This window comes from Mesitornis unicolor, unplaced genomic scaffold, assembly GCF_000695765.1.
Source record: "Mesitornis unicolor isolate BGI_N332 unplaced genomic scaffold, ASM69576v1 scaffold36940, whole genome shotgun sequence".
In the NCBI taxonomy this organism is placed as follows: Eukaryota; Metazoa; Chordata; class Aves; order Mesitornithiformes; family Mesitornithidae; genus Mesitornis; species Mesitornis unicolor.
In genome coordinates, this window is record NW_010158272.1 from 44,148 (window position 1) to 65,478 (window position 21,331).

Genomic DNA, 21,331 nt, shown 5'->3' on the forward strand with positions numbered 1-21,331 from the left:
TTCATCTGTTTCATGGTGATACAGCAATCACACACTTCTAATGCACATTAATATATCTTCATTTGAAATCTCACTGTGGTGTCAGAAGGTTATAAGCATACAGAATCACAAAATGGTTTGGGTTGGAAGAGACCTTAACAAGTATCTAGTCCAACCCCCTACGACAAACATACAGACAGATCTTGTAAGACATAAAGATGCTTGTATTATTAAAAAAAAAATTAAAAAAAAAAATCACAATGTCTTTACTATTGTACTCAGCACAGATGACAGACGCACACAAACAAAAAGGTGTGTACATGAAGAAGTCTCCCGACACTGAATGTCATGGATCTATACTGTTTTGCACAAGAAAAAGTAGGATATAACAGCATGGTAACACCAAGAGTATTACTCCTCCACATTGTTTTTTTGCTACCAAATAATGACTCTGCAGAAATGCAAACAAGAACTTTCAAACATTAACAAATGCTTATCATGGGAAAGAAAATTTTCTCTCCCAGATTTATAATTTCATGAATTGGCCTAAACCCACAACAGATGGTTTATTAGCCCAATAAGGAACATAAATCAATCCAGCTATGTAATTTTTAATTTTTTTTTAAGAATTGGCTTTTTTTAAAAAAAAAAAAGATTATTTGTTTAGAGAAACATTTAAGAATTCCAAAGAAGAGCAGTAAACATGCAAAATTTAAGAACAAAACAGTTTTTATAATGTGGCCAAACTGACACCTGCTAGCGGGAGCTCTCACCTGTCAAGTGACAGCTAGACACCATCTGGGGCCAAAGGAATAAGAATTAACACCTGGTTTTATGCAGGGCCAGCAAGCTGCCTTACCAGAGGACAGTGCTACCCAGCCTTGGGGAGGGGGTTCTCTGCATTATTCTCACTATATACACACCTGTACATGCCTATACAGTTCATCCAAACTCTTATGGTGTTTTAGCCTAAGCAGCTTGGTATCTCATAAACTGCTCCGAGAAAACCTTGTTGATCCTAGGCTTATTTGCTTTGGTGTGTGTGTTTATAATGGCAAGGATTTTCCTTTCTGGTGTCTTTTCTTAGACTCCAGATCCACCCATTCTGTAGGAAGAGATCTACAAATCCAATAAGCAACAGTTTAGTTTTGATAATCCTCCAGTATTTCCACATATCTGTCTCTTTCCCCCAGTTTGCCCTGGACGCAACAGATTACTGGAAGATTTACACACAACTTCCTGACATTTCAACCCTGCATTCCCAGTAGCACTGTGGTACACTCTGTAAACAAATGAAACAGCTTGGAAAAGGCTGCTGAAGGTGCTATTCTCTATAGAGGGGGAGACAGACTACCATTTTATTAAAGCTGCATCTGCCTGTACCGAGGAGCATGGCTTGGGAAGGAAAATGCCTCCAGGACAGTGACAGAAGTGAGAAACAAGCTGGTTGCTATTTGGAGAAGAGATTATAAACAGAAAATGCAGAATTTTATTCCAACAGAATATAGAAAGAGATCTCCAGGTTATGAACAATATAAAAATACATATTAATTAAAAATATTATGCACACTGAGATGCTTTACTTTTACTTGAGATCAACTCATCCTAGTTCCTAGTCCAAATTCCTTCCAACACATGTGATCCAAGTCTGATTCCAAGATGGAGGCAAAAGGTTTCATTCAAGTATACTACCAGCTAAACTGGATAGGACTTTCAACTAACACTGTTTGCACAAGTTTTAATCAGCTCTTTGAAAACAACCATTATTTAAATTCCAGAAAGGTTCCGTATACACACCACTCTGTCCTACCAGTGGACAGAAACAGAAGTCTGCTATTACTATTGACAATGTGCTGACCCCTCCCCCTCACAATGACCTTGCATAAATAACAGTGGCTGTATAAAATGAAAAAGTTAGAATCATTAAATACTTTGGGATAGGAGAGACCTGTGGAAATTGCTTAGCCTAACACCCTGCTCCAATTCTGCAAGTTAGATCAAGTTTCTAGGAAACAGCATTTGGCTTCTTTTGGTACTCCATACCAAGCCATTCAGCAGCAGTTCATAAGGATCTGTGCATTTTAATAGTTCACGTATGAGACAACTGAAGCTAATGACTTTATAGAACAGAATTAGCTCAAACGACTCGGTTTTCTCCAGATCTTGCCAAGACTCCAGATGTGAGGTTTCCTGAATTCCTTAAGAAATCCTGCATATTTGTTTCCCTCAGTTGCACTCGAGTCTTGAAAAGGTGCTACTGTCCACCATCATTACTCTCAACTGTGTAAGCAGTATGAACAACCAAACCAGCCACATTCAGCTAAAAGCAGAGCACTGCCTCCTATTGAGAAGACCTTGGAAAAGCTTCCTCACAGTCCTCACAGAACAAAACAGTAGGCTTTATTATGAATTAACTCAGGATCAACGCTGCAGGAAAAGGAGGTGAGAAGGAAAGGAAATTATATTGAAGTACTGGAACATCACAGCCATTTTCTGGAGAAAAATGTTCTCTCTTAAAACAACCTTCCTGTGACACCACCCAGTGAATCTAAGCATATGTTATGGCTTGACTAAATCAAAAGCAGAAATAAAGTTTCCTTCCTAACAAAAAGCATTTTGGAGTTGCATCATTTGCTAAACTAGAGTGAAGTAAACCAAAAAATTCTCAGTCCCACTAGGGACTGTGCTGGTTTTAGCTGGGATAGAGTTATTTTCCTTCATATTATGAGACTGTGTTTTGGATTTGTGTGGAGAATAACATGATAACACAGTGAAGTTTTAGTTGCTACCAAGCAATGTTTACATTAATCCAAGGACTTTTTCAGTTTCTCATACTCCCCCTGCTATATTCTATGCCATTAGACATCATGCTCAGTATATAAGCTGGGGGGAGATAGCTAGGAGGCGATTGCTTCTCAGGGACTGACTGGGCATCAGTCAGTGGGTGGGGAGAAGTTGCATCACTTTTTTTCTTGGTTTTGTTTTTACTATTTCATTGCTTTCATTTAGCATTGATTTTTAATTTTTTATTATTATAATATTAGTTTTGTTTCAATCATTAAACTGTTCTTATCTCAACCCCTGAGCTTTCTTTTCCCCCCCCTCTGATTCTCTCCCCTATCCTACTGGGGACAGGGAGGGGATCAAGCACCTGAGTGGTGCTTACTTTCTGGTTGGGGTCAAGCCACAACAGAGACAAATACGAAAGACCCTTAAAGGCTGCAGTTCTCTACTCTTGTGCAGAAGAGTGTTGTTTGGATCATGTAACTAATGCTATGAAGAATAATGACAGAGTGAAGTAGTAGAGAGAAATGAGTAAGTTTGGATAAGTGCTTGAGAAAAAAAAAAGTCTCTTTCTCAATATATTTGTGGAAAAGACACTGCAGTTCTCCTGTATTATCACACACATACCCATCCACATGAATTATGTTACAGCAATGGATTAAGAAAAACCATGTTTTCAGAAGTAGGAAGATACTATATGACTACTCACTAGTTTACTGGGGGGAAAAAAAAAACAAGGAACAGAAGCTTTTTCTAGCAGAAAGTAATTTTTACAATGTTTAGGGCAGAAAGTATGAAGAGTAAGTGATCAAAGAACACATCTCTGTCCTTGGAGGAAAAACAGTTACTCTCACAAAACAGAAAAATTTGAGCATTGTTGGCAAAGTTGTCCACAGTTACTGCAAAGCGACTGCTGTAAAGTGGGTCTTCTCACTTTACTGTGCATAATTTTATAAAGTTTTCAAGAAATGTAGGGGCATGCTTTGCTTTACTTAGTGTCCCTACCTGCTGAGACGTGAATCTATGTTAGCACCTTCCCTATTTATCTTTTTTTTTTTCTCCCAGTATCCTTTCATCTCTGCCCTTGTTCCATTCTGTAGTCACAACCAAAGCATATAAAGACAATATCCTCTTCAGACCCCACAAATTTTGTTCATTTACCAAACACAGAGGTCATCAGTATGAAAGTTGCTGTTTCCAGGGCTTCACGAGGCCCTTTGGGCATTAAGAGCAAAATATCACAGTGGAAGGAAAAACATGTTTGGTCACCTGAACAACAGAGCAAAATATATTCATTAGGACAACTGAACAATCCAGAGCGGTACAGGCAATTCCTGGTTTTATTTATGAATATATTAAGATTTCATAAACTCAGCTTCCTGCTTGGAGCGTCTGCTTAGAGCTCTCCTTGCAAATAAGCAACCTTCAGTAATGTTTTGAGTGACAGATGAACCAACTTAGTTGTTCACTTCCTAGTACTAGTCTTCCAAACAACAAATAATTTAAAATCTCCAATTAAAAAAAAGCAACAGTTTTCCATTCTCTATATTTGCTTGCTTTTTTTTTCTTAAATATAGACACAGAAGATTTATCATTTTATCAATGTAAGCTTAAAGGAAGACAAAAAATTAGCTCACTCGACAGGTTAGGAGGAACAGAAGTATGTAAAATCTTAGGTATACCAGTACCAAGCTTGAGAGGAGAGAAGGCAGAAAAAGACAGGAAAAGCAGAAGTACATACCAGGAAAGACCATTTAGAATGTCTAATTTTGGAATACTAAAATTATTTTACAAAATGATCTAATAATTATTAATAAAATTCAATACAAATATGCCAAAGTAAAATGTGCACTGCATAGAAATAAGGGATGGGTTTTGCACTGACCTTTTTATTTCTTCATGAAGAAAGACCTGATAATAGTAATTCTTCTCAAGAGAAAAGATAAAGGTCATCACAAGCAAGTTCAATCGTGGATATGCAAACAATAATTATAATGAAGAATAAAAGAAATTACAGTGAGATCCACTTCCACAGATTCATTCATTCTTTTCTAATTTTTATACTCACACTTTGTATTTACAATTAAAGTAACTATTTCAGAATTTTATTTTCAGAAATCATGTCTCTTAGAATTGTCTAATCCTATGTGCTGAGAGAACTGGTCAGAATATATTAAACTCAGAAAACAAAAAAATTACTTGATGGGCCATCAAACAAGGTGAAAATTTTATAAGGGACTTCAGAATCCAGCTCCTTACAAATTCCTTAAGTTTTATTAGGCATTTTTTAAAATGTTAAAATTTAAAATTTTTTTGATCAAGAGATCAGATAACTTTCACATCTGAATAGAAGCATCTCTGAAGGTAAAGTTTCATGTTAGTCTCCAACAAAAGCACAGTTTTGGATCTACTTCTAAAAACGTTCCTAAAGCCTCAAATTTGGCATGCAAAATTGAAGCAATGGGCATCTTACCCATATCCATACTTAAGCATTTAAAGTAGGAATAAAATATTTTAAGATACTGCTTTTAACAGGCCTCAACAATGCAAAGGAAAGCTTCTGGGGTTTAATGTTTCTACATGCTCATCTAATTATTTAGGTGATTAACAAAAAATGCTCCCTCCTCTGTCCCTTCTCCCCCTTCCCAAAAAGTAATGGCAATTACAGGAGAGAATGCAAATTAGTAGTGCAAAGGGACAAAACAAACAATAATTTTGAAGTTGATGCTGTAGTTGCATTGTATGCTCACAGGAATTTGTGCCAGAGATTGCTTGCCTAAATATGTGTGGCATGCACATAAGTGCATTCTTATATATAAACATAATAAAGATTTATGTGAATTCACTGTAACTAAAATAAATTTGTTTGTTCTCTCAACCCGTAATAGCTCTTAGTTATGTAAATAGTTTAAGTGTTCAACATGACATTTTATAAACCTTATTATTAAAATGTTTTTCTTAAATAAATGTGGTGGCTATTAAAATCTACATAGAAAATATAAATAGTTCTCTATGTAAATACATCTAGCAATCAGATATTCAATTAACTAATCTATACTGTGTAACTCTGTACTACAATGTTATTGGACAACCATGTACAGGGGTTACATTTCTCAGGCTTAAATTTATATGCTACACAGAAAAAAAGTCTGTAAATGTCAAGTAAAGTTTCCCATACTCATTGATCAGCAGCAATATTTAAATTTAAAAGCCATTTCTGAAAACTGCATACCCCTAATTATGATATATGTGACTCAACATAATATTTACATATATAGAATTCATAAAGTAAGCATCTTGTTTAAACCACATAATATCCTTTAATAATCTGCAGGGTTAAAGTATTCAAATTTATAGTCTGATTTCAGAAATGAACTTACTCAAAAAAGGGACAGAAGACAAGGCATTTCAGCATAGCTCACTTTAGTGGAAGGAAATGCAATACAGTTGTTGGCATGTTTCCACAAGAAAAGTCTGGCTCCCAGATGCTTCTCTTATAACTCCTTTAAAAACATTCTATCAAGACATTTTTGCATTCTTTGTGTTGATCATTAACTGCACATTGACAAAGAAAAAATTCAGCAGCTTTCACCCTTTGGGTATTTTCATGAAAAGTAACAAGCCCACACCACTGCCTTTTTTCACTGTTAATGGCCCATGCCATCAAATTAAATTATGTCAACTGTGCTAAATCCTTTCTCCAGCTTAAATGATGAAATAAATTAATTGTAAAATATTCTTGTTATGATTCCCTAGTAAACAAAAATCAGGTTAAATCCGAAATAAGCAGAAAATTATAGCAGCAACGTGAACTGCTTACACATGCCATGTTTTGGGTAACATTCCCATATTCATTTCTACAAATACCATCCCATTCCTCCATTCTCATACATTAGGTCCAAAGTTGGACCAGTAACTCTGGATGTCAGATCTTACTAGCCCTGCATGCCACATACTGCAGTGAGATGAGGTAGGACATCAGGGATCTGGAAATAGTTTATAACCAGGAGATGACAACTGCTCCCCAGGTTACTCACTATGTTCCTGTGGGATTGGCATGCAGCTGGACCTCAGAAAAACTCAGGGCCGCCAGAGTCCCAAATTATTTCAGTTCCCTCACAGCCAGTACTTTGGATTACCCAGCTCTCATGCCAGCAACACAACACAGTCCCAATAGCACTACAAGAGTCACCATTTGTAGGCCTGAGCTAGGCAGTTTAACCAGAAAATGGGTCTTATGACCTGCATGGAAATTATGATAAAATTGTGCCCATTTTGAACTTTTGTTCATTGAATTATCTGAAACTACTGTTCAATGTTTTGTAATGGAGATGTCTTACTTCTTAAAGAAATAAATTTGAGACAGGTATGGAAGCAAGTATAGATTCAGTGAGCATAGTTTGGGACAGTCGAAGGACAACCCTTACGCTAGGATCCACAAGCTTTTCTGTAGACAGTGCTTTGTTTTGAAAATTAGATTCCTTCCTTTAATTCCCAGTTTTACTCACTGTTGCCTTCAGGATTTAAGGACAGAATAATAGTTGCAGCCTGCTAAGACAAAACCCTTCCACAAACCAAATATGGAGGTACTGGATATTGAAAGTTACCAAGATCTTAAACTAGTTTTCATTGGAAGACAAACTCAGAGTTTTTAGGTGAAGGAAATCAGCATCTGCTAGGAAAAAGCAGACTTCAAAAAAAGGACTGAAAAAATATCCCTTGTGCCAACCATCCCCTTCCTGGATGAGAAAATATTCCTCCTACCTTGCTGTCTAATCGAAATCTCCCTAACTTGCCAAAAACTTTCCTCAATCTCTTCTGACTTTTTAAGAAAACATTCTTCCCATCACTGCTGAAGCAGGTACCTGTGTACCTGCACCCTGCACTTCTCTGGAGCATCCCTCTCTACTCTAGGACACAGCAGACTGCTGCATCTTGCCCTCTGCCTGGTCCACTATGTGGTCTGGGATCTGAACCCTGATGACCATTTTCCTTTCCTGGCCACAATCAACCCAATTCTTTTAAAGACTCCTACCCAGCCTGGGGAGCAGCAGCCAAGATGGGGAAACAGGGAACCTTTTCCTATGTTGCCCTCCTTGTATATGTGTAAACTAAACGTGACATCCATTGCAAACACAGTACACTGTGACACACAAGCAAATCAGGTATATATGCATATAGCCAGCAAAATTCATTAAGGTCTGATTAATTAGTTTGAATTTAGTTTGGCTACTTTCTCCATTTTAAGGAGAGTGGGAAGGAAAGTAAGTAGCAGCTAAAAAACACACTCAAAAGACAGATACAGAAGGATTTATGCTGATGCCTTTCTTAAGGCTGAAAAATTCAAATAGGAGATTTGTAGCTACAGTAACAGTGATTAATTCAGCCTTTAAAGCCCACCTTACTGGGTCTTATTTGAGAATCCAGTTGTATAAATTATGGTTCTTTAATAGCTACCTTGTGGAAACCAGAAAAGTTGAGAAGCAATAGCTTGAGGCACCATATAAGCTCTGGTTGCTCTTGTTTCTCAAAAAAACTCTACCTAATGGTTTTAATAGCCTGATATGCAGTCATCTGTCACAAATTCAAAAAGTAGAGGTTCCTTGATCTATCTATACAGTATTCATCACAGTTATACCCAAGCAGTAGAGCAAGCCCAACACTTCTATTTTCATAAATATATATAATACAATTGACATTTTGCTTTGAACCTGTTAAACTACAGCAATTCCTCAAATTTATGGTTAATAAACTATTGCACATACCAAGATGCTTCTTCTGAATGCTTTGCATTAGAATTACTGCACTGCTTCTTAATTAGATAAAAATAGTGCTACCAAAGAAAACTACTTTGCTTTCAAAAGAATGAACTTTGGGTCCATAACCCATTGAAAACACACATGCATAAACCAAGTTTTGTTCACATTTAACATGAAGAGTCAACAGAGTCAACATTGAAAAACCTATGATACAAGTGAATTTACTTTGTGTGATTTTGTCTTGCCAGGATGACAAGCTTTTCTGAGACAGGATTCTATATCTTAATAACAAACAACTTCTGTCACATACTGTTCACATCACATTGGTTTTACAAATCAATAGTGTCAAACATTGTTTAGTGCTGGTGCACAGAAAATAGTATAAAAATAATTTATCAGTACTTTCAATAAAATATCTTATTTCAATAAGTAAATTCCTTTCAATGAGTTGTGAGCTAATTAGTTTTTGAAAGAGTTCTTTGAACATAAAAACACATGACTAAAAATACTTCCTTTTTAGATATTATTAAGTTATGTCTTCTAACTTAAAGCAAATATGTTTCAAAATGCCAATTGAGAATGCAGATTTAACAATCTATTCCTGGTTTATTTGAGAAGGGCTATATTTTTTGTCTGATTGGGCTTTAGGGTATTTTTTTTTTTTAAATCTCTGAAATACAGAAATAAAATTCAGCCTTTGCTAACCCAAGACTTTGAGAAACACAGCCTTTACAACATGGACTCTTCCAATTTGTTATACCAGTTGACCACAACTTCAGGAAGGTCACTTCTATTTTCTCCACTTCTAAACTCTGAAACATACGAAGTCTGAAACATCTGAAAACTATGAAGTCTTGCATGCAGTTCAAAGAGAGGAGAACAAATACCTAAACCTAATAGCACAGATTTTCCATTTATTGTAGATATTGTAATTGAAGGCTCTGAATCTCACAGCTGACCAAATTTTCTGCAGTAGAAGTATATTACTAAATAAATACTCTGGTAGACAACCCCACCCCAAGTCCAATCAGTTAATATAACCCCTCACATGCAAATCAGACTGAATATGAATACTCACATGCAAATCAGACTAAATATCAATAATCAGTTATTATTCCTTTTTTATTGGCCTTCCCAGTTGCATGTTTGTGAATGTGTATGTGATGTGGGAGTAGAGGTTGAATTGCGTCACAGACAGTAGGCTTCCTGACAGCTATGGCCCACCTGTTGTTCACAGACTACCACTTTACATTCACTTTATAAAAAACACAGAAGAGCCTGTGAACCTTATTTTTCCTCCCAGACTTGCTACTTCCCACTCAATGGACATCTCATTCTTTTCAGCTACACCAGATTGTCTTAGCTCCTCTTCCATCACACACATCCAACATCAACAGAAAGAAAAGATTCCCTCTTTAGATGTAGGATTACATTAATTGAAGATAAAGCTCAAGCTCTTGCAGCAAACAACAGCTGAGGTCCAGATATCAAGTTCCTAACCACCTTCTGGATGCAATATCTTTAAATACAAAAAGCTGTCTGGATTCGTAACTCATGTCTTGTGAGCATTTAGTAACAGCTGAAGGACACTCCAAGGTATATATAAATCCCATAAGCATACTGCCTCAAAACCAGAGTGACAGAGAATTCAGACACAGCTCCCTTTCATCATAAGCAGTTAGGATTCAGCAATATACAGTTGAAAGATAATGTTTTTCAATGATTTTTCATGTCTGGCATAGCATCAAAGACACTCAGTAGATTCCAAATCCCAATGATCAAGACAACAAAACCACACATCTTGGACAGAAAAAAAAAATAAATCTTTACTATTCCCTGACACCAAAAGGCAGTTTATAACCGCTTTTCACTGCTCTTGTATTACTGTAATTACCTTCAATTTACAGGAAACTGAGCAAGCACCGTAGGACCCCCTTCTCCTTATTCTGGTACTTCACCTATCAGCAAGGTATTATGGGCAAAAATACTCCATATATAAAAATAACGCAATGGCTAAACAAGCAAAAAAATACTAATTTCTTAACAACACTGAGATCCAATCTTTGAAAAAATGGTTTTGAAGAAAAAACTATCCTCACTACTTTTAAAGGAAAAAAGTCCTTTGCTGTGTTCTTAAATCTGAAAGATGTTTTAATGGAAATTATTGAAAATGCTTTCAGTAATTACTTTGGAAACACATCTTTAGTACTGTCCTTAAAAATGCTTACATCTGGTCTTTTCAGCTTCAAGTATTCCAGACCCTACTTACACTTTATACTTTGAAATCACTTAATTTACAAATTAAAAGCACTTAGACTTGTTTCTGTAGAAAATGAAAAAATTGGTAACACATCAGCATTATATACAACTTCTGTGGACAAGAAGTTAAGAATTCCCTAACTACTTAAGGCAAACAAATGCTGGGAGGAATTTGGACAATATACCAGGATATGCAATATACTGACTTAGCAGCAATGATCACAGGTAATGTCTCAGATTCCAAAACCACCTGTGTCTCTGCTAACTTAAACCTACTGCCCTGGTTTACTATGACCAACTCACAGTTTACTTACAAGGGGTAATGGGCACAAGCTGGAACACAGGAGGTTCCACTTCAATTGGAGAAGAAACTTCTTCTCAGTGAGGGTGACAGAGCACTGGAACAGGCTGCCCAGAGTTTGCGGAGTCTCGTTCTCTGGAGACATTCAAAACCCGCCTGGACGCCTTCCTGTGCAACCTCATCTAGGTGTTCCTGCTCCGGCAGGGGGATTGGACTAGATGATCTTTTGAGGTCCCTTCCAATCCCTAACGTTCTGTGATTCTGTGTAATCTGTAACTGGGACTGCTTGACATCAAATGCTATGTTGGGCCCGTGGACCCTGACTGTGACATACTGAAAACTCTAAAATAAGCAAAGGTCTCCTTAGAAAGCATTTTCATTAACACATTGCTGTGAAATCTTCACTTCTAGTGCCAAAAAGTCAATACATCTGACACTACATTTTGAGAACACAAATATTTGCTATGAGTCGGTGTTTATGAGTGACAGATCAAACTTACACTCAAACTCCACTACATAATCATTGCTTTCTTCTTCCCAAGAAGAGGTAGATCAGAGATCACGTTCTTCCACCCTGCTCATGAAAAAGGGTACAACATCATAAAAACAATTTGCTTCTTCAAAGCTCAAGCAATCCAGCAATTAGAGAGGATGAGGATGGTATTAAGTTATGCTGCCTAACTGTTAGAAAAAATTAAAGCAACAAAGCTGCTTAAAGAGATAACCATAAGGTAGAGAGACAGGATGATTATTCCCTATCTTCAAACTCAATGTCAGAAATAAGTTCTGAAACACTATCAACATAATTTTAAAACTAAAGACTTTGTTTAAAACAAACAAATTTGGAAGTGTTTTTTTGCATAGCACACTTCCTACTGCATAAAACTTAAGAGATTACTTACCTTTCCCTGAACTTTGCCTTAGTTACAGAGTTTCCCCAGCTAAGCTTCCAACTACACTGCAAAACAGAATTATTGGCCAGATACTTGGGCTTGACCAAACTGACAGCAGAAATCAAAAGTCAAAAGCAAGCTTTTAATTCTTATGATCCTTGGCCCAATCAGAGATTGAATAAATCCTCAAACTTAATTTTCAGCAAACTAAGAACTGATGCAAGTTGTATTGGCTGGATTAGTTCTCCACAGCAGTTCTCCTGAGTAGAGATCATCACAGCACTGAATTTCACCATCCTTACCTCTCTCTCACTCAAAAGTTTTCTATGCCATGGGCAGGCTGAGAAGAGATGGCACAAAGCCAGCAATGCCAGCCTTGTGTCACATCACATTGCTTTGAGATTTCCAATCCTACCTAATCCATAAGGGCAGCTTTTTATCTCCATGCACTAACTAAGCACCACCAAAGAATCATACCTTATCTTTAGAATAATTTTAATGGAAATTATACTCTACACCATGGAAACTGCTCCTATAATGCAAGTCTGTGAGCAGAAAAAGAACAGAAGAAAAAAGACAACTCAAGATTGAAAATTAAAGTGTTAGATTAGATTAACAGCTCTTTTTTCCTATTATGCAAGAGTGTTATAGACAGTACACAAACTGAGTTGAGGTTGTAGAAAGGATCAAGGTGGTAGGCAGTAGTTAGCATTGCAGTTTTGGGTATGGGCTCTATACACATGGGAAACCACAGAAGACAATATTGAAGGCCCTTATTAATTATGTCCCTGAAACCCTGAGTTAATAAATAAATTTGGTCTTCAAGGGTTGTTACAGATGTCAACATCTTTAAAGCTGGCAAATGTTCTCTCTTCTAACAAGGACAATTCCATTGCTTAAAACACCACTAAGCTAGAAATTCTATGCATCTAGGTAGCTCTCCACACACACACATTTATTTCATACAACAGTTTTAGAAGTTATTTCTGTTACTGATTATAATACCCAGCTGTGGACTGCAAAATTCTATAGCATGTACTAAGGTAGAAAATAAATAGCTAACTAAGCAAAAATGGGCCTTTATTGACAATATTCTTAATTTTGCTTAACCAAGTTTTCCTCCATGTTTTTATTTAAAAAAAAAAAAAAGAAAGAAATAAAACACACACACACACGCACATCCACTCACAAACCCCAAAAAGCACAGAGGCTTGGTTCGATGAAGACAGTATAAAGCTTTCTTTTCCTGAAGAATCTTGCAAGGAAGATTTTACAAGTTGGGAAATCTTTGGCAGTTCTGACATTTTTTACTCCAGCTGAATAATCACAGTAAAATTCTGACTAATACTGAGAACCAGGAAAACGATGCTTCTATGGTAAGCATGAATTTGTACATGCTATTAAAGAAGAAAGTGACTTAACAGATCAAAAGATTAAATTTACCATCTTTCTTTGTACCCCCTCCAACTATCAACTCACCCCTCCTGCCAGCAGACAGTACAATCTGAATGCCACTGAAATGTATGCTTTGAATAGGCTAATAGTCTGCTACCATTCTGGATACTGGTTTGAAGTGATCCAGCTCCTGCCTGGAAAATTAATCTACACTGTCTCCTGCCACAAGTGGCGGAAAAAAATTGCTAAGCAATGAGATAGCTACAGCGTGCAGCATCGGTCAGTCCTGATTACTGCAACAGTTCTCGAAAATTCCTGATTTTCAAAACTGTGCAAAAATTTTCATATCCTCTTTTTAATTCAAACACCATGTTCAAATACCAAACCAAATATTACCAAATGAACTGCATAATGAACTGGTTTAATTTGCTTCTGAAATGCTGATATTAAAAACACTGGCAGACAACAGAAATGCAAAATATTCTTACTTGAGAAACTGCAAATTATAGCCAAATAAATAACAAGGTACAATGAGCTGTATACATGAAATTTTCTATTTATAAAGCTACTGGGTCTGCAGAAACAGGATCAGAAGCCTCTAATATGAAGATACTTTGAGGATAAAAACAAAGTGAAGATTAATTTCCTCTCCCTCTTCACAGTGATCTAGCATATTTGCCTTCCGCATTCCAGAGCTCAGCATAGCTTTGGGGCTGTACGAATAATTTCTTTTTTTTTAAGTTCTCTTAGCAGGCATTCTTAATTCCTTACTTGTTATCTAAAGTCAGGTAACAGCAAGGATAATGAAGCTCCACCCTTTGACCATGAAAGGAAGAAAGAGACATTCACTTACCTGGGAAAATAGAAAGGACAGCCAACTGGAATTAAATGCAACCAATCAGGCCTAATTAAGGCAGATGAGACCAAACTGGAGTATGCTCTTTAAGCACCAAGTTTAGATGAACAGCTATTCAAGAACTAAATGATGCCTACTCCTGTGAGGTTTGTCAACTAGCATTTTACCTAATACGCTTCAATATGCTGTGGATTAAGAAATGGACTGCTCTAAGGCGTAAGAGCCGTAAATTTTTAATTCTGTTTAAGCAAATGACTATTAAAGCACACTGATAGAGGAGACAAAAACGCTTTAATCACTTAAAATCTATTGCAAATGTATGCTTTATTTTTACTTAGTTATGCCAACATGTCACAGTGAAAGTTAAAAGCTGTACAAGGTAAGACGGTCCTTCCTTAAAAGTTTACATTTCAAATAGACAAGATGGAGAAAGTATGAGATAAAGACAGACAATCCCTGCTTGATAACATGAAAATGAAGCACCACTCCAAGATCATGGAGAAAGAAATTCATTTAACTAAAAACTGTAACCAGATTTCTTGAATAACAGAAGTGCTATCCTTTCTTTGTGACAGCTGTTCTGTTACATTTCAGATTTATTAGCCATATTAGGAGACAAGAGTTCCTGGAAAACTGACGTAAAGATGGGATATATAAGGGAAAACACTCTAAATTCTTGCAGTATCATACCAAGGCAGCAATTCTATGAGAACAGAGCTCAAAGCAAAGAACTCAAAGCATATATTGACTATTGGCCCTCTACCAATATTGTATGTGTTACTGAGCCAGATCTACTTACTGTTTGAGATTCAAATGAACAGGTAAGATAAGTAAAGCTCAGAAAAGAGTAATTTATCCCTGGAGACATCTAGAGCTTCTTTAACAAAAACATAAGCAAGCATACAAGATCATCTTCTGTAACAGTCTGAGGATCCAAAATGCACTGCAATAATGTTTGGCTTGATCTTCTAGCTATAAGATTAAGCCCTGTGGTATAGTTTTTATATTCACTGCAGAAGAGTTTTTCAGCATGCATGACACACTGCGCCCCATTTCAGCACAATGTGTATTCTGCACTGAAGTAGTCTAGGTATAATTCAAAGAAATGGAACCAAAAACCCGCTTTTAAAAAAAATTAGTGCTGCTACAATTTTATTATAATAATTTTCACCAATAACTCATATTTTCTGCTCCCTTCGTTCACTGAAATGACCTTAAAATGAAAACCAAGGCATACTATAAAATGTTCTTTTCTCCAATGGTCAGAGTATTCAACCTAACAGACACAAGAAGTTAGCATCACATGACACAACTACTTTTCCCTCTCAAGTTATTGCCGATAATTGCACTGCCCTAAACAGCAAGGGGTGCAGAACATTATTTCATGTGAAGTGATTATTAATTGTCATATCACTTTAAAATATCATTTGTTTCCTAATGGTAACTGAAAAATTGGTATTTTTTTCATAGCTTCTTAAAATATAATCAAGAACGACCACCTTTCTCCTACTTGAATGTCTATAATCAACTCTAAGAGCTTTTGCCAAGCTCTTTTTCATTTGGTTTGCTATCTGATAGATACACTTCAACATTTTGCACATCTAGAGGCATAATCATTTGACCACACCAAAAAGCCCACAGTAAAAAGGTTTTTATAATCATAGTCATATTCAAAGAGACGAAACAAACCAATGTCAATACTCATGTTGCTTTATTTACAGTTCATCTCCAGAGCCCTTTCAAACCAACACATCGCTTTCTTGCAGGATTATAATATCATGTATTAGGCAGCAGCTGATAACATATGGAGCGATATGCAAAAGCAAACTTTTGCTTAACACAAATGCCAAAATGAATAAAGAAAAAAATGATGGGGAAGCTAGTGGAAAAAGCTGTAAAGCAAGACAATTTTTTAATTAAAAAAAAATGTGTGCTAGAGAATGTTAATGAGCCGAAAGTCCCCTGAGATCACTTTTACACATTCTGCACTATTTTGATGACCCTGCTAAAGAAAACTGAACTCTTCTCACTTAGACCTGGTTGAAGACATGTTCTTTTTACAATGTCATAGCAAAACTTAAGATCTGAAAGTATCTTATTCATTGGGTTACTTTACTCACTTGCTTCTAGCCATCCAGAGTTATCAAACTAGAAGCAGAGAAGACAAAACCATTAGAATTCAGAAAGTAAAAAATTTCAACAATACCTTTAACTTCTTCATAAATGCTATCATCTATTGGTTCACTGCTCACTTGTCCAACATCATCATACTCCTCTTCCTCCTCCTCAGGAATGGTATTAGATTCCATATCTATATAACAGCAGTTTAAAAAGTTAATATTTACTAGTAAACAATACCTAAGCAGAAATTTATGCAAAATGAAAACACAATTCTTCTAGGACCTGGTGTTTACAGTATATTCTGCTTATGTTCTTATAACGTTCATAAGGGAGAGCTTTGAAGCTAAATAGTATTCCTGGAGAAAAGCTGAAACCTTGCAAAAGGAGAAAAGTCATATAAAAGCTACAATATGATTGAGAACTAGGTCTTGCTACTCAAAAATTGGACAAGTGGGAATACTACATATACAAACGTGACAGATACGTTAATGGACAGAACTACCATAACTAAACAGTATTGGCAATAAAGGCTACTGCTCTTCTGGCTGGCTTACCTTGAATTACAAATTTGACTTGCTGTACCCATTCCTCTGCTTCTTTGGGAGTGGCAGCTGTAAACTATTAAACATTTATTAATAACTACTAGCAGTAATGACAAAAACACGACTACAATTTCATTAGCAATAAAAAATAGGGACTGTAGCATTCTCACTTCCTCAAGAAACGATTAGTAATTCTTTTCATGTCTTCTGGTACTTTTCTTGCAAGGATGCTTCTTATAATGTACAGCTAATTTTGACAAATTTACGTAATTGAAGGAGAGGATGATGGATTTGAAACTCTGATCAGCAGCTGGCAGCTGTGCAGAAAAAAGCTGCTTCTCTTCATCAATGTCAAAGCCAGAACTGATGAACAAAATTTGCCCTTGACAATTAGAAGACACCCATGAATTTCTTTAGACTGCTGGGTACAGTTTTCTTAAAAATGTTCTTGTCAGACTCCAACACACTACCTGACAGCTTAATTAACTGGCTTTCAACTGCAATCTCAGATATTTAAAACTTATTAAACTTACATTCAATATTGATGTCTAGCTGATAGATCTCTGAATTGCACAGCTGATATGTTCCTTTACGTAGATTTTCTTTGCAAAGCCATGACCAACACAATATGTATTTAACACTGATATATATTCTAACTTTTTTATTGCTATTTAATTCACCCAAGAAATCATGCAGACATACTATACAATAGATATTAAAATGCTAACATTGAAATGACCAATAGATAAAGATGATAGATTTCCTTGCTCTTGTCCAAAAAGATAATATTTGAACATACACATACATATTTTAAATCAGATTTTTTTGCCTAATACATGAATATACAATATAAGCAAGCGGTGGTTTCCTTTTTCCATTAAGATGTCAGTGAAAGTTGTTTTACTGAAATGTTAATTCAGTAACTGGAATTATAACGGCTTTATCAATTTAATTCCAAGTCAACATAAAAAAGTCCAACCTGATAAATGCGCTTATCAGGAGCAGAGATTTCAAAACAGCAATCTTTCTTTGCATCTTTCCGAAGGCTATTATTCATTCTGATGGTGTAGCCCTCTAAGGCAAATTCACCTTTCTGTTGTTTGTCTGTTGAAGATAAAAAACAAAGTTAGAGCTTTATTTACAACAGTGAATGTAAGTGGCTCAGCAGGTTATCGCTTATTCAGATTTTGTTTTCTATTTCATGAATTTTACAAAGAACAGGGAGGATTTTAGCGAAATGATTAAGTGATGCTTCTGGAGATAAAGCTTTATTTTAAGGGAAGATACACACAAAAGAACAATTTTCTGTAGGACGTCTAAGGAATTCCATAGGGGGAAGTTTGCAGATGGTGGTCTTATTCAGTAAGAAGTGCATGTTATGACACTTGTATCTAGGGAGAGCCAAGAACTGGAACTTGCAAGACACGTTTCCTATAAATCAGTGTCTCTTTCAGGTTCAGTAAACCAATGGGAAAACCTGTCTAGCTCAGAACTTGCTGAGCTCCCTCCTAAACTAACCACTTCGCTCAAAAATAGACTTCAAACTCCTTTTTAAGCAATTGGAAAAGCTTCTTTTCACATTCTCGCATCCGCTCCCAGATGGGCCTCCTTTCCACATGGCAGAAATACAGAATGAATTTTGTTACAAATTCAGGTGTGTGTTCCAAAAGCATTTCTCTCAACACAGCAAATGTTTAATTAGCTAATAAAAGTACTGAGCCCTACCACAGTTTATGATGTAGAGCCATGTGGTTGTTTCAAAGACAATTCTACTTTTCAAAGGTTCTGGTTTATAAAAGTATCACTTAGAACAGGCCTGAGTTTAAATATACTGCATGATGGGCAAGCAGCACCCGTGAGCTCCTTCTGAGCTCTTCAGACCAAACCCTACATCTGATTTTATGTGCTCTGGCATGTTTAGGTGAATATTAAAAGCAAACTGAAAAAGTACAAGTAATTCAGTTTTGCAATTTCTGTAGATCACAGTGCAGCATTCAAGTAAAGATAAGCATCATCATCACATTTTGCTCAGGCAAATAAAGAACAAAGTGCAGTTGCAAATGAGAGAAAATGCCAATAAGTGTGGGGTTTTTTCCAAAGTAGAGAAAAGCATTCAATAATAATAAACATCAGGCACAACAGCAAAACTACTTTAAGTATTGCTGAACAGAGTTTAGGTGAAAACTGAGCATCCGTTGCTATGTTTGTCAACAAAAGGAGAAAAATTCTACTGTAGATAAAACAGCAAAAACTACAGTTTTCAATGTAATTTTGTCATCTTTCTGGAAATTTAGTAGGAAAGCAAGTCTTTTTTCCACTCCTGAGGGCAAAGATTGGCTAACACAACAACATGAACATCAATGAATGTAAGTGCAGTCACCATACAAATACTCTTGCTAGTAATCTTACATGCACATAGACACAAATTCTTTGTCTTTCCACCTTTTTAAGAACTCTCACTCAGGGTAAATAAATACCAAATAACACAATTATATGAGAAAATTCAGGGCACTGTTCTATTTCATCTTCTAGTCCCTTCTCTGAGAGTAAGTTTTATTATGCCTTAATTACTAATGATTCAGTACTAACATTATATATTTGCTCCATCCTCCACCCATGTATCAAGCAGCACACAGATGCAAAAATCGCAGAATCACACCAAGGCAGATACTAGAAATAATAACTTGCAATAGGTTAACTTGACCCTCTTTTAATGAAATTAATTTCTGCCTAGAAATTTTATTGTTCCCTCACTAGTGACCTCAGGGAGAAGATGAAGTGAAACACATTAATTTCTCACTCTCCCATTCTGGAGGTTTATCAAAATCCAAGACGATAGGAGCACGCAGACAGAATAAACACACATCAGGTTCAAAAGGTAAAAACATTTTGTCAAGATAAAAATGAGGCAAGTATTCAAATTTAGTCTCTTGGATTATTTCTGAGACTGCTTCTCTGTGCCACGGATGATCCCTTTTATGGTAATACAGTCTTACAGAGCTAATCTCAGATCATCTCTGTACTGGTACTCATTCTTTCAAAAAGCATTACAGTTAAAACACAAAGATGCTGTATTTTGCACTGAAAGGGGAACACAGTGCATGGTGTCCATATTGCACTTCATTGTTTTATTTTTTATACTATCTTTGTCTTATCTCTCTGAACACACCATTCCAGCATTAATGAAAATTACCTGTGTGCACCATCAAAAAAAATATTCTTTGCTATTAAATTCTTTCACTAACCTTTATAGCAACAGACTACTGCTACTTTTGTTTCTAATTGTCTGTGCACTGAAGTATGTCTGATTAAAGTCCAGTGTAGCATTACACATATGCTGAAGGTATTGATCATGAGGAAATTTTAGGACTGTGAGACACTTCAGATCAGGACTGTAAGCCCTGATCCAGAACCCATTAAAGTCAAAAGACTCTCAGTATGCATTCACACTCCCTGTGGCGGCAAGCCAGAGATAAGACCTAGTATGTCCTGAGAAATGGCTCCACAAATACAGAGTGGCAGGACACAGGTCAGCTACAGCTCAGCCGCATGCTCTGATGGTGACAAGCAATGGAGGTCTACAAATCCCAGCTGTTTTTGCAGAATACACCTTTACAGGCAGGACTGGAGAGCAATCCCATCACCTGATCACCATGGAGCAAACCATGACCCACAGTAGCTGTTTGGCCAGGCACAGTAGCCAGGTGCACGCTTGAAGGCAGGGCCATCTTGTGATCATCAGACTCAGCGATCATCTCGACTACATCTATTGGTAAAGTCTCATAGCTAAATAGGTGTGTAGACAGAATTGGGCTTCAGTTTAAAGATGCTGTGTGAAGCTAGTCTCACAGTGACTTTTGGAAACTTTCACATTCAGAGTTATGTTGTTTATATCAGAAATATTTTCTGGAGACTGTGCTTTAGGGAGAGTTAAACAGTTTAAAACTTTGAAGACTTAAAGATTTTACTTGGAGACTTAAAATTAGACATAGACATTTTTTATGGCAGAGCCTTAAAAGTAACTTCAGGAAGTGCATTTACATTACAGAGATTTCACTTTCATTTTGAATCCCCAAATCAGAACCACAGTTTTCCCTAGGCAGGAATACGACAGCATATTTAGGAGGAACTAGGGAGAAACATGCGGATGGAACACACTTCTCTGAAGAACAATGACATTCTTGCTGCCTCTTATTTTCTCAAGACAGGGCTTTGCAATTGTCCCAGAACAACACAGAACAGAATTGCAAAAAGTTTAATACTACCAGTCTTGTAAAATCTAAAAGGATCATGAACATCATGAACATAAGTTGTTCCACAATTAAGTCAAATCTCACTTCTGAATAAGCTGTTCTTTGCTTTCATCTCCTCCAACTCTTCTTCCCATATCAGGCACATATCAGAAAAATAAATCTGGGTCTGTGTAGATCATTTTGCAGCAG

The 21,331-nt window shown here is 36.4% G+C and overlaps 1 protein-coding gene across 1 annotated transcript in view; it reads right to left on the reverse strand.

Moving 5' to 3' along the window:
- The window catches only part of SKAP2 (src kinase associated phosphoprotein 2), a gene marked incomplete at its 5' end in the record, with an annotated part of 47,638 nt that overhangs the window by 20,284 nt on the left and 6,023 nt on the right, over positions 1-21,331 (reverse strand). The window contains 3 exons of the mRNA XM_010183015.1: positions 16,433-16,537; positions 16,902-16,965; positions 17,869-17,993. Coding sequence (XP_010181317.1) covers positions 16,433-16,537; positions 16,902-16,965; positions 17,869-17,993 — 294 coding nt within the window. The remainder of the gene's footprint in view (positions 1-16,432; positions 16,538-16,901; positions 16,966-17,868; positions 17,994-21,331) is intronic.